The 14,647-nt window shown below is 41.0% G+C and overlaps 1 protein-coding gene across 1 annotated transcript in view; it reads right to left on the bottom strand.

Moving 5' to 3' along the window:
- Window positions 1-14,647, bottom strand: part of ECT2L (epithelial cell transforming 2 like) — a 99,326-nt gene that overhangs the window by 12,891 nt on the left and 71,788 nt on the right. Inside the window, exons 12-18 of the mRNA XM_007946308.1 lie at window positions 13,442-13,528; window positions 12,663-12,877; window positions 11,257-11,404; window positions 7,670-7,743; window positions 7,425-7,581; window positions 6,691-6,756; window positions 4,956-5,044 (exon numbers count right to left, since the gene is read on the bottom strand). Of these exons, the coding sequence (XP_007944499.1) occupies window positions 4,956-5,044; window positions 6,691-6,756; window positions 7,425-7,581; window positions 7,670-7,743; window positions 11,257-11,404; window positions 12,663-12,877; window positions 13,442-13,528 (836 nt within the window). The remainder of the gene's footprint in view (window positions 1-4,955; window positions 5,045-6,690; window positions 6,757-7,424; window positions 7,582-7,669; window positions 7,744-11,256; window positions 11,405-12,662; window positions 12,878-13,441; window positions 13,529-14,647) is intronic.

Below are 14,647 nucleotides of genomic sequence, written 5' to 3' on the forward strand. Positions count from 1 at the left end.
ACAATCAGCAATATACAGATGACACAACCTTACTTGCTGAAAGTGAAGAGGACTTGAAACACTTATTGATGAAGATCAAAGATTATAGCCTTCAGTATGGATTACACTTCAACATAAAGAAAATTTAACTCCTCACAACTTGACCAATAAGCAACATCAGGATAATTGAAGAAATACTGAAGTTGTCGAAGATTGCATTTTACCTAGATCGACCATCAATGTCCTTGGAAGCAGCAGTCAAGAAATCAAACGACATATTGCACTGGGAAAATCTGCTACACAAGACACCTTTAATATGTTAAAAAGCAAAGATGTCACTTTGAGGACTAAGGTGCACCTGACCTAAGCCATGGCATTTTCAATCCCCTCATATGCATATAAAAACGTGACAATGAACGAGAAAGACTAAAGAAGAATTGATGCATTGGAATTATGATATTGGCAAAGAATATTGAATGTTGCCATGGACTGCCAGAAAAAAAAAAAAAAAATCTACCTTGGAAGGACAGCCAGAATGTTCCTTAGAAGCGAGGATGGCAAGACTTTATCTGAGATACATTGGACATGTTATCAGGAAGGACCAGTCCCTGGAGAAGGACATCATGCTTGGTAGTACAATGTAGTAGAAGGTCAATGAGTAACAATATGCTCAGTGAGATGAATTGACATAGTGGCTGCAACATGGATCAAACATAGCAATAATTGTGAGGATGGCACAGGCCAGACAGTATTCTGTTGCACATAGGGTTGCTATGAGTCAGAACTGTCTGATGGCACCTACCAGCAACGAAGCACATTGGAGGCAGAGTTATGGAGGTTTCCTGGACATATCCAAACGACTCACAAGATTCACTGACTGGGTTAAAAGGCTTAGGACCATAGTCTTGGGGCGTGACACCTTAGTCAACTGGCATAACATAGTTCAGAGATACCGTTCTACATCCCAGTTATCCATAATTTGTTATGATCCACACAGTCAAATGCTTTTGCATAGTCAATAAAACACAAGTAAACATCTTTCTGGTATTCTTTGCTTTCAGCCAAGGTCCATCTGGCTGAAGCAATGATATCCCTTGTTCCACATCCTCTTCTGAAACCAGCTTTCATTTCTGAAAGTTCCCTGTCAAGATACTGCTTCAACCAGTTTTGAATTATCTTCAGTTAAATTTAACCTGCATGTGATATTAATGATATTGTTCAATAATTTTCACATTCTGTTTGATCACCTTTCTTTGGAATGGGTACAAGTACAAATCTCTTCCAGTCAGTTGGTTAGGTAGATGTCTTCCAAATTTCTTGGTAGAGACAAGTAAGTGCCACCAGCATGGCACCCATTTGTTGAAACATCTCAATGGGTATTCCATATTGAGCCTTGTTTTTTGCCAATTCCTGGAGCCTTGTTTTTTGCCAATTCCTTCAGTGCAGCTTCAACTTCTTCCTTCAATACCATTGGTTCTTGATCATATGCCACCTCCTGAAATATCTGAACATGAACCAATTCTTTTTTGTACAGTGATTCTGTATTCCATCCAACTTCTTTTGATGCTTCCTGCATCATTCAATATTTTGCCCCTAGAATCCTTCCATATTGCAACTCGGGGCTTTCTTCTTCAGTTCTTTCAGCTTGAGAAATGCTGAGTGTGTCCTTCCCTTTTGATTTTCTAACTCCAAGTCTTTGCACATTTCATTATAATAATTGACTTTAGCATCTCCAGCTGCTCTTTGAAATCTTCAGTTCTTTTATCTTGTCATTTCTTCCATTTGCTTTAGCTACTCTCCGTTCAAGAGCAAGTTTGGGTCTCTTCTGACATTCTTCTGACATTCATTTTGGTCTTTTCTTCTTTCCTGTCTTTTCAATGACCTTTTGCTTTCTTCATGTATGATGTTCTTGGTGCCATCCCACAATTCATCTGGTTTTCAGTCATTGGTGTTCAATAAGTCAAATCTATTGTTTAGATGGTCCCTAAATCCAGGTGGGATATAATCAAGGTCATAATTTGGCTCTTGTGACTTGTTTTAATTTTTCTTCAGCTTGTTTTAAATTCTTCTTTTTGGTTTAATTTTCTTCAGCTTCAATTTGAACTTGCATATGAGCATTTGATGGTCTGTTCCACAGTCAGCTCCTGGCCTTGTTTTGGCTTAAGATATTGAACTTCTCTGTCACTTCCTTCCGCAGATGTAGTAGATCTGATTCTTATGTATTCCATCTGGTGAGGTCCACGTGTATAGCAGCCATTTTAATAGTAGTATTAACTGGTCTTCCTTGTAGGCATATGGATATTATCCCATCACTGACAGAATTGTACTTCTAGATAAATCTTGAAGCACTTTTTGTGATGACGAATGCCACACCATTCCTCTTCAATTTGTCATTCCCAGCATAGTAGATCATATGATTGTCTGATTCAAAATGGCCAAAACCAGTCCATTTCAGCTCACTAATGCCTACAATATTGATCTTCATGAGTTCTATTTCATTTTTGACAACTTCCAATTTTCCTACATTCGTACTTCATATCTTCCATGTTCTGATTATTAATAGATGTTTGCAGCTGTTTCTTCCCATTTTGAATTGTGCCACATCAGCAAATGGAGGTCCCAAAAGCTATACTCCGTCCACGTCATTAAGGTCTACTCTACTTTGAGGAGGCAGCTCTTCCCCAGTCGTATTTTGAGTGCCTTCTGACCTGAGGGGCTCATCTTCTGGCACTGGATCAGACAGTGGTTCAAGGCTATTCATAAAGTTTTCCAGTAATATATCAGACAGTGTTTCACTACTATTCATAAGGTTTTCACTGGCTGATTCTTTGAAAAGTGGATAGCCCCTTCCTTCTTCTTAATCTGTCTTAGTCTGGAAGTTTGGCTGAAACCTTTCCACCATGGGTGACCTTGCTGGTATTTGAAACACCAATGGCACATCCTCCAGCCTCACAGCAACACGCAAGCCACCACAGTACAACAAACTAACAGATAAGTGGTGGAAACCATATAGGGCAGTTCTACTCTGTTCTATATGGTCACTATAAGTCAGAATGGACTCAATGGCACACAACATTTAGTTCTATGACTTCAGGCAACTTACTTCAGCCCAGATTCCTCATCTATAATAATATGGCTCCTGTACCTGCCTCATCAAGTGACTGTAATGATTACTTTAAATGAGAGGAGTTAAAATATAGGGTAAACAGTAAAGCATTCCTCATGTGACTCTGTACTTTATGCATAAGAAGAGCAGGTTTCTAGGTAGAAGTTCCTGATGGAAATGATAGGAATGTCATTTCTTGGATACCATGTGTTTTTCTAAAACAACAGTAAACAAAGTTGCAAGCTATGTATTGTATGTGATACCTTCTGGAATATGAATCTGTTTTGCATTTACTTAATTTCAAATACGAATATAAAATTGCATTGATATGTATTGCTTGGAAAACATTGATAAAGTGTCTATTTAAAGAAAAATGGACCTCATAAGCAAAGTGTAAGACAATTTAGTGTTCCTTCATTATCCTCAAAGGCCCAAATATCCTCTCATTTGTTGTCCAAATGCTGAAGACAGAAGTCTGAATCGAATAATAAAAACCAGAGCAATCCCTAGCACCTCTCCTACACACCAGTGTGTTTGGAATTGCTGGTTTGGTAGCTAGTTTACAGGGTCGCTATGAATCAGAATCAACTTGATGGCATCAGGTTTCCCTCCATCATTGTAGCTTTTTCCCTAGTGCTAATGAATAAACAAAACAAAACATGGTGACTGTGGGAAAAGTGATCACTGTTGTGTGGTTTGATTTTCATTCAAGGTAGAAAGCGAGATGGGGCTGATTTCTTTCACCTACTCTCCTGCCCTGTGCCTTTGGGAAATAGTCATAGAAATATTCATTGAAATGATAGAAAAATCAATTGTTATTTCCTCTATTGGAATTAAATTAAAGGAAATTAATTTCACTCCATTTAGTGGCTATTTGTTGAGTCATTGTCTTTGCCATTAATACTGAGAATGTAATTTGACAAATGGTATTCTGAAGCAAGGATCAGTAAACTATGGCCCAGTGCCACCCGTTTTTGTAAAGTTTTATTGGAACACAGTCATGCTCATTCATTTGTATACTGCAGTGTTCATGAATATGTATTTCTTTTATGCACTGGACTGTGGAGCTGCTTTTGAGCTACAATGGCAGTTAGTAATTGCCACATACATCATTTGGCCCATAAAACCTAAAATATTTACTATCTGACTCGTTATAGAACAAGTTTCCCCATCCTTGTTTTAAAGGACAGAGGAGATCCTAGTTTATGGAAATTGATACTTTTCCATCTTATACCACTCTGAGCACTGCTAATTGCATATGGTGGAGTAATTTTTAATCCTGACCTCAAAACTGTCTGAGAATGAAATGGTCTTTATTGCTTACAGTTGAACAGATCACTGGTGTGAGATCCCACAATACTTGGGTTTTTTCCTCAGTAGGAAACTAACTAACCTTCAGGATTTCAGTTTCTGTAGGGATAATTTGGGAACCCTGGTGGTATAGTGTCTAAGGCATCTGACTGCTAACCAGAGGCTGGCAGTTCAAACCCACCAGCCACTCCTTGGAAGGAAAATTGGGCAATAATCTCCTTCCCTAGAGATACCACCTTGGAAACCAAAGGAGGGTTTGCTATAAGTCAGATTCGACTCAATGGCCTTGAGTTTGGTTTTTCGTTTTTGGAGAATTTATTTTCTCCCCTTCTACCCAATAAAATGAGAGTAAGGTAATAAAGAACCTTACATCATCTCAGAGGTGTGTGTGTGTATATGTGTGTGGGAGTGTAGGTGTGTACATTTTTAGTTCAACATAAACATTTATCGTAAGCCTTCAATATGCCAGACATTGTACTGGATGCCAGCATTCAAGAGGAATATGACCGTCACCCACTCTTAAGGAGAGCACAGCCTTAGGAGAGATGCTGATTTTTACCTTAAAGAGAAAATTATTTCCTCATCAATGCAGCGAAGTTGAGCTACATCTTGAACCCTAATCAGATATCTGTTTCCTTCTGTTAGAGTCTATGGGATAGAAACAAAATGAGAAACATACATAAATGTTTAAAAAAGCAAGGAAAAGTCCCACTACTACAGAATCATTTTATATCCCAGTATATGGAAATGTTGACTAGATACCGATCAGTTATAAAAAAGTGAATGTTTTCACTGGTTAAGGGGATGTTTTCATTGTTTCATTCTTTAGAAAGATCATAGAACTGACATTGAAAACTATTTGAGGATGTTGTCTAATTTTTAAAACTACTGAAATTCTTGTTTTATTTATAAATGCATCCCTAATAGGAAAAACAAAACAGTGCTGGGAGTAAGGAGGAGCCATCAAAAAAGGAAGTGAGTAAGTTCATACAGATGAAAAAGTCAGGCCAATGCGCTGATACAGACCGCGGAGAGCACCGCGTCGCATGGACGGTGATGCAGAGATGGGGTGTGAGCTGAAAGTTCCGTGGGCTCTGTTAGTGCCAAGAAATTTGGATTTTTTTTTTTTTTTTTGGCAATCCAACTAACTCTAGTTCTCTTTCCCTACTAAAACATGCAGGTCTAAATTATGACAAAACTCCATCCTGCTTCCTAAATTTGACCAAATAAAAGTAATATCTTCAATTGGTCTTTTCATTCGCTATACCTCCTATCTGTTGAGCTCTTACTATGTTCCAGACGCTGAGTTCAATGTGGAAATAGAAGACAAGTCAAGTATAGCTTGTTCCTGATGGAGCTCCCAGTCTCCTGAACGAATGATCGCAATAAAATACAACAGGTATTCAGGATGCTGCAGAATACCTGGGAAGGAGCAACTCACACCTGGATATTTTGGAGGAAATTTTATAAACAAGATGATAATTGAACTGGGTTTTTAAGGATGGACAAAGTTCATCACATGGAGTTGGAAAGGAAGGCAGTTTGAGAGAAGGAAGAGCATGTACAGAGCACAATGTTGTGAAGAGAGGCTAACATTGGAGAATAGTGAGTAGATCTGTGTGGTGTGGACATAAGGTGGTAGGGGAATCAGTTAGAGAGAAGGCTTAATAGGTAAAGTGAGACCAGATGGTGTTCTGTTGGCAACAGATAGCCAACAGAAGATGTCTGAAAAAAATTTCTGTTATCTTTAGTATGCAAAATCCTGTACCAGGTCCTATGTGCAGAGAGCAAATAAATAGTAAATATAGCCCCTGTCCTCAAAGGGAGGCATGATCCTAGTGGTACCAAGTAAGGAGCTACCGGTTACCACTGAGTCGACCATGACTCATGGTGACGCCCTGTGTGTCAGAGTAGAACAGTGCTCCGTGGGGTTTTCAATGGCAGATTTTTCGGAAGTAGATCACCAGGCCTTTCTGTCATGGTGCTTCTATGTATGCTCACACCATCAACCTTTCAGTTAGCTGTCTAGTGCATTAACAGTCTGTACTAACCAGAGACTGCTAGCATGGAACTAAGACAGCAGAGAAGTGATGGGACGAGGTCAAGCCCACTTGCGCCTCTCCCCGTACAACATCTTTGCAGGTAAGGAGCATGTGTATAGTGAGAGCTTGGCGGCATCCAGCCCGCAGCAGGCAGTGAGCAGACATTAGCTGAATCTGAATCTGTGTCTTTTGCCAATGACTTCAGGTTATGTTCATGAGCATGGGAGTCAGCAAGCACATCAAAATACGTACAGGGCACCCCCAGATGACGCTCTGTATGTCTGTCAGCTGGTCTTTCCTATTGAGGTTTTGCTTCACCTAGAAAACAAAGTGATTTTTAGGTAAACAAAAGCCATGAAATTTTTATGCAGAAAGAAACAGATTAAAATATTTTATGGTACTTGATATATGGCTTGGCATTTTCCTAAATTTTAATAAAAATCTCAATTTTCTGTACCCAATATTTAAAAACAAAAAGACAAGTGATGCGACTGTATTCAATGTGGTATCCATTTGCATCCAGGCCAGACCTCGTCCATAATGCACATCACAGGCATGCTAGCAGTTGGATGAGAGTGCTGCACCCCAAGATATTGAATTCTGTCTAAGGGACTCACTAGGTTCGGGGTACCTACTAAGGCAGGAAAGCTAATAAACACATACAAATCTTTTCAGAATTAAAAAAAAAAAAAACTGCCTTTTCTCCCCCTTGGTTATCCAGAAAAATTAATTCAAATACCCTATTCTTCATACTTCCATATAAATAAAGGTTTATGGTATAGAAGTCTTAAAACTTTCTGTCACATGTTGTTTAGAGGAAATACCATTAGTACTCAGAATCACTGAACACAACGTCTGATTTTGTGTGAAAAGGATGAAAGACAGACCACCAGCAGAAGAGAAGACGGTATCTCGGGATCTTTAACTAAGTTCCACAAAAGCACTGTAACATTTTTAAAGGACACAGATTCTTATCAGCGACCAACCTGATCTATATAACCTTTATAGTGTTCGATTTGGTCAATTGCAATGCTCAGATCGCCACGGTCAACATGGTCTGCAGGAGTGTGAAGCCTCAGAGCATGGAGAAGATTAATATATTCTTCAAATCTTCGGGAGGGATACAAAAGCAGCTCCGGCAGGCTGTGTGAGGCACAGAGAAGGGCAAGGAGAAGTGCAAGGAATGCCCCGGTATTGGGGTGTCCCTGCGGAGCCCTCCTTCAGATCTTACCTCAGCATTTTGGTAATGATGGTCTTATCATGCCTCTTCAGAAAACTTCGGAATGCTGGTATAGTTTCTCTGCACTGAAAGGTGAGCATTATATTGTCAAAACTTTGCTCTATGAGACCATTGTGAAGTCTTCTATTCCACCAGGCAAGCATGATCCATGGAACACTCACAGCAAAAGGATAATATCTACATCTAATCAGTCAAAGTATTATTAAAAAAAACCAAACCCAAACTCACTGGCATGGAGTTGTATCCAACTCATAGCGACCCCTCCTTGGGTTTCTGAGGTGGTATCACTATTGGAAGCAGATTGCCCAATCTTCCTTCTACAGAGTGGCTGGTGGGTTTGAACTGCCAGCCTTCTGGTTAGCACTCAGGTCCCTTAGGCACTATGCCACCAGAGCTCCGAAAGTATTATTGTTGTTGTTGTTAAGTGCCGTCGAGTCGTTTCCGACTCATAGCGACCCCGTGCACAGCAGAACGAAACACTGCCCGATCCCGCGCCAGCCCCACAATCCCTGCTATACTTGAGCCCATCATCGCAGCCACCGTGTCAATCCATCTCGTTGAAGGCCTCCCCCTCTTTCGTCAACCCTCCACCCTACCAAGCATGACATCCTTCTCCAGGGAATGGTCCCTTCTTACAACATGACCAAAATAGGTGAGACGAAGGCTGGCCATTCTCGCTTCCAAGGAGCATTCTGGCTGCACTTCCTCCAGGACAGATCTGTTAGTTCTTTTAGAAGTCCATGGTACTTTCAGCATTCTTCGCCGCACCACAACTCAAAAGCATCAACTCTTCTTCGGTCCTCCTTATTCATTGTCCAGCTCTCACATGCATACCAGGCGATTGGAAATATCATGGCTTGTGCACCTTAGTCCTCAAGGAGATATCCTTGCTCCTCAGCACTTGAAACAGTTCCTTCGCAGTTGACTTCCCCAATGCTACACGTCGTCTAATGTCCTGACTGCTGCTTCCGTTGGCATCGATTGTAGAACCAAGCAACGTGAATTCCTTGACAACCTCAATCTTCTCTCCATTTATTGTGATGCTGCTCATTGGTCCAGTTGTGAGGATTTTTGTTTTCTTTATATTGAGACGTAATCCATACTGCAGACTGTATTCTTCAACCTTCATCAGTAGGTGCCTTAAGTCATCCTCACTTTCAGCAAGCAAAGTTGTATCGTCTGCATATCTCAGGTTGTTAATGATTCTTCCTCCAATCCTGATACCACGTTTTTCTTCATATAGTCCAGCTTCTCGGATTATTTGCTCAGCATATAGATTGAATAAGTGTGGAGAAAGGATACAACCCTGACGCACTCCCTTCTTGATTTTAAACCATGTAGCGTCCCCTTGTTCTGTTTGAATGACAGCCTCCTGGTCAAGGTACAGATTCCTCATGAGTACAATCAAGTGTTCGGGAATTCCCATTCTTCTCAATGTTATCCATAATTTGTCATGATCCACACAATCAAATGCCTTTAAAACACAAGTAAACATCTTTCTGGTGGTATTCTTTGCCTTGAGCCAAGATCCATCTGACAACAGCTATGATATAATATAATATTATATTATAAGTATTATTAGAGCTATTGATATCTTACTAATATATTAAGTATAGTGTATTAATCATACACACCATTAAAAAAAAAGTACCTTTGAGTCAATTCCAACTCATGGTGACCCCATGTGTCAGAGGAGAACTGTGACCCACAGAGTTAGTGATGGCTGGATTTTTGGAAGTAGACTGCTAAACCTTTCTTTCAAGGCACGTCTGGGTGGGCTTCAACCTCCAACCTTTCAATTAACTCTTCGCACCATCCAGTAGGCCTCACCATATTCATTAAACTTAACCAGCATAGACAGATGAGAACAGAATTTGCAACCAAACTGGTCTACATCGTAATTACAATTGATTGTCTGTGTGACTCTGTCAAGTTACTTCTCTGAGCCTCAGTTTTCTCATCTGAAAAATGGGTTAATGAACCTAACTGACAGGATTATGGAAAGAAAAAAAAATTATACATAAAGTGCCTGTCATGCAGTGTTACTTCCTCATATAGCAAGAAATTATGACCAGCATTTACTTGTAATACCACTATTAATCATGTTTTCCATACTATCATTATAAAGGTGCTCCACTATATGTAATATTCGCTTTTAAATGCATTCATTCATTGCCATTTGATCACCCATGAAGTTACCTTCTTTTATTCAGAATGGACACATGCCGCAATGCCAGTAATGCTCATTCCTACAAGTCGAATATTCACTGACTTCAATAATATTAATAGATAATATTTATTGAGTACTTACTTCCATGTAAACCTTTTACTAACGAAATAGTATTTTTATTATCCATAGTTATAAAAATTTGGTTCCAATATGCAATGAAAATACAAGTAGCTCTTTACACACTTATTTAAAGAGAAAGTTATTTATTTCTGGTCTGTGATGCTTTCCTCTAATTCTTGAGATCAGAGCCAATTCTATGAAATTACCTTGTTCATGCGACTCTTAATGTCATTCCTCAGCAATGATTAACTTCCCTGGGTGGAGTGGGCAGAGCACTGCAAAGTGCAGGTGTGCAAGGTCAGGAATTGTTCAGAGGCCTTCCAGACCCTAGGCTTTCCCTTCAAGGCCCCAGTGCAATTAGATGGCCACAGCAGCAATTACATGGCAGAGTGCTCTAGCATTCCACGTCACAGGACACAAATTGAGAGTGGGAGAAAGAGAGATCTTACACCATCAGAAGAGATCTCATTCAGGGCCGCCTGTGATGCAGGAAGGAGTAGCAAATTCCTGCTCACACTGAAAAATGACCTAAATCACAACAGGAAAGAGTGTTCACATGTTCCAGAATTAACTCTCCAGGGAATGTGTAAGCCAAAGACCTTTTTTATTTTAATCTCATAGTGAGATTTCCTAAATTGAATTTCTTATTCCAAGAAATACATGGATCATTAATGCATTTTCCAGGTAAGCTCTCTGAACTCATCAAGGTCACAGAAGATTGTAATAGCAGAGTGCAATTAGAGTCAATTTTGTTTCTGCCCAGTTGTTCAACATTTTCCTGTGGCTGAGCCACAGGGTGCCTGGGGCAGATGACAGCATGGCAATTTATATGAGGCTTAATTCAGTTCAACAACCAGTCCCTGGGTACTGCTCTGTGCCAAGCACTGTTAATCCCTAGTGAACAAAATGAGATAAATCAAGGCTCCTATTCTCAAACTGCTCACAGTATCCAGAGGAGACCTGGAAGTTGAGAGTTGGAAAGAAGCTTTTCCTGTTAACACTTGTGCTTTGGATTGCACAGGAGCTCTGGTAGTGTAGTGCCTAAGGCATTTGACTGCTAACCAGAAGCCTGGCGATTCAAACCCACCAGCCACTCCTCAGAAAGAAGGTTGGGCAATCTACTTCCGTAGTGATACTGCCTCGGAAACCCAAGGAGGGGTCACTCTGAGTCGGATCCAACTCGATGTCAGTGCGTTTGGTTTTGGTTTGGTTTTTGGATTGCACACAAAACTTCCTTTCAAGCTCAGAAGGTCCAATATCATGACTGGATGGTAACTCAATCATTTACCTTCTCAATAGTTTTCAGAACAACAGAGTAGTTATTGAAGAAATTGGTGTATGTATTCAACTGCCTTCCAAACTTGAGGAATATTTCCCCCACACAGTGAGCTGGGCCCCATTCCTGTAGTCTGTCTTTCAGGTTATCTAGAAACTGTCTGCAATAACAGAAAAGCAGGAGCATGAAATGTTAGCCAGTCACAACCCAGACACTTGAAACATAAATGAGTCCTATCAGCACAGCCTTTTCCAGCCTCATCATTTATGGCACAACTTTTGTCTTGGCACAGAGCCATGACGTAAGACAGGGAAGGAGAAGCCAGGAAGTGAGGCGGTCAGTTGACTGTGGTGGAATCCTGCCTCTTCACCTGGATTCCTTGAGTTGATGGAATAGGTCTGAGAATAAACCAAACCAAAAACCAAACTCACTGCTATTGAGTCAATTCAGATTCATAGTGACCCCCCATTGGGTTTACAAGGCAGTAAATCTTTATGGAAGTAGATTGCCCAGTGTTCCTTCCACAGGGTGAGTGATGGATCAGCCTTCTGGTTAGCAGTCAAATGCCTTAGGCACTGCGCCACCAGAGCTCCTTAGAATAGAGCCCCAGAATCCAGGCTGTTCTCAATAAGACTGTCTGGAACATTCCTTTCCCATGCTGCCAGACAGACAGGTGGGTAAAGATTTATTGCAGTCCTCAGAAGAGAGTGCTCAATTTATTTTAATTGCTAAATGCCATGACCCTCACTGGGCCAATTTTCCCTGTTGGATCTAAAATAATCCTCATGCAGCGATCATAGGCCTTGAAAGCAGGAAGAATACCAGTTCAAGCTCTTCATTTGGTAGAAATTGGAGCCCCAACAGGGTAAGGAGCTTGTTCCAAATTGCCTAGCTAGTTACTGCCAAAGAAATGCAAGCTCAATTTGCCTCATTTTACCCCCAAAAGAAATAATCACTTTTTTTTTTCTCATGTTAAAATACTCAAAACATACGATGTTATTAACTCCCAGCCTTGGGTTCTCCAAGCAAAGACCCCCATGACTTAATCCCATTAAAAATCGGTTCTGTTTCTTTCTGATCACTCAGCTAAACACTGCCGATGAAGAACAGCTCTATACAGGTCTCCTTGCCTTTGTCTTTTGCGTGTCTGGTATACTGGCTCCAGAGCCCACAGGCACTGAACACCATTCCTGTTACCAGAGCTGTGAGTTGGGGAAAAGGTAAGCTCCTGAGAACCAACATTGCTGGTCTCAGCCTGAGGAGTGATGTGGTGATGATCCCCTTGTCTCTGTAAGAAGGTCAAGGTTCCCAAGAGACGTGGGGAATGACTGAGCCTCCATGCATCCACAATCTGAAACAACCACATGTGGGTTCCTTCCTCCACATAATATTTTTAAAAATCTGTATTCGGGGTTTACCTGTTGAGGCTTAAAATCCGCAGAATATCAGAGCAAATGATCTGGATGTTTGCAGCACTTAGAATTGCTCTGTTTGATGACACTGCTGCTTTCAGTGGAGTTACATAAACATCTCTCACAATTTCCAGCATCTGGACATACTTCCTCTCACTCTGTAAGAGTTCTCTGACAACTCTAGTTCTCTTTCCTGCTGAGTCCGTCTGGAGCTTTCTCTCCTATAGGAAAGCATTGGGAGCTCATAGGAAAAGCATAACCACTCTTCCTAGGTTACAACCTCAAGAAGCTTGAAAGTTGAAGGAGGTAAAGAAATGGAAAGCTCTGGTCGAGCAGTTACACTGAGGTTCCCTCTCTGGTTTGTAACCCAGTGTTGAAGGGAAGCTTGACAAGGCAACTCTGGAGGGCCCTGCTGACTAGTGGATGTCCCCACCCAAACTCACCGCAGTTGAGTCGATTCCAACTCATAGCAACCTAATAGGACAGAGTAGAACTGCCCCATAGGGTTTCCAAGGCTGTAAATCTTTACAGAAGCAGACTGCTTCATCTTTCTCTCACTGAGTAGCTGCTGGGTTCGAACTGCTGACCTTTTGGTTAGCAGCCAAATGCTTTAACCACTGTGCCACCAGAGCTCCTAGCTCGTCCCCAGCATCACCAAGTAGCCCCTCACATCAGGCCTGAGGGAAACTTTCAAGGAAAAATGAAAACTGCCCATAATAAAGGCTGAAATGTCACTGTCAGGAGCAAAATAAATAAAAGTGTGTATCATGTTGTAATCCCCTTACCAGCTTAACCAGCACTTCAAAATTAAGATCATTTTTTCTGAGATTTGATTTTGTGTCCTGAGGAGTCTCTTCCATGCCCTTTCTTTCCTAAGAATTAAGTAGAGACATGATTATTGGGAAGCGGGACTGTGTGAGTGCCACTCCCTGGGATCTCCAAGGGCCAGTGGTCCTATGTCCAGAGCAGGCTCCTGGTTGCTGTCTGTCTTCAGCCCTATGCACGGTGTCCCTAAAACAAACCCAGTTGCTCAGAAGTTGATTCCAATTCATGGTGGCAATGTTCCCTAGACACAGTGAACTAAGTAGTTGACAGATTTGATGCTTCTCTTTAATTTTATGTTAAGAAAATAAAACCTTAATTTAGCTTCCTTTGAACTACCTTATACTTGAGAAATTAAATTCACTGGGCCTCCTATTTTTCCTTAGGAAGCAGGGGAGTGATGGTACCATTCAGCAGCCCTTCACCAGCTTGTGCAGTAACATACTCATGGGTAACAGGCTGTTATCTTTACCAGAGCAGACTGCCACCGCTTTGCCCTGCGGAGTGCCTGCTGGGTTTGAACCACTGACCTTTTGGTTAGCAGCGGCACACTTAACCACTATGTCATCAGGAGTTCTGATGACAAATATGAATCTCAACTAAGAAAAAAAAAATAATTCTTTTAGGTTCACAAAAATGTGTACTGGGCTACAGATGGAAAAAAAAAAAAAAAAAATCCCTTTTGGTATTTCAGGACCCAGCCGAACAAACTGTGAGGCAAAACACGCATGCCCAGCTCTTCTCCCATAACCCAAAGGGTGTCAATGAAGTCTACATGGCCTGCAGCTGATGTTTATAAGGGGCTTAAGAAGAACATTAGGTTTCCTGGGTAGTGTATTTCTGACAGGAATAAATAATACTCATATTATAAAACTGCAAAACAACCTTTTGTTATAACTGCCCAGGAAAATGAAGTTCTTAGGAGAAATGCTAAGTCGGAAGGTTTCCAAGTGGAATTCTCATGGCTCTTGACGAGTTCCTTAACACGTGTACCTAACTGTCCCGGGAAGCAGTGGTGCTGTAGGAATCAGCTGTAGGAACCTTCCCTGTAGGAATCAGCTGCATGTCGGTTTGGGGGCACATTTTGTTGAAGAACTATTTCCTTCAAAGTCTTTACTCTTTTTACTAGATTTTGTTTTGCTTTGTTTTGTTTTTCTTTCCCATCACCA

This window comes from Orycteropus afer, unplaced genomic scaffold (assembly GCF_000298275.1).
Source record: "Orycteropus afer afer isolate SDZICR_OR568_19922 unplaced genomic scaffold, OryAfe1.0 scaffold00155, whole genome shotgun sequence".
Taxonomy (NCBI): Eukaryota; Metazoa; Chordata; class Mammalia; order Tubulidentata; family Orycteropodidae; genus Orycteropus; species Orycteropus afer.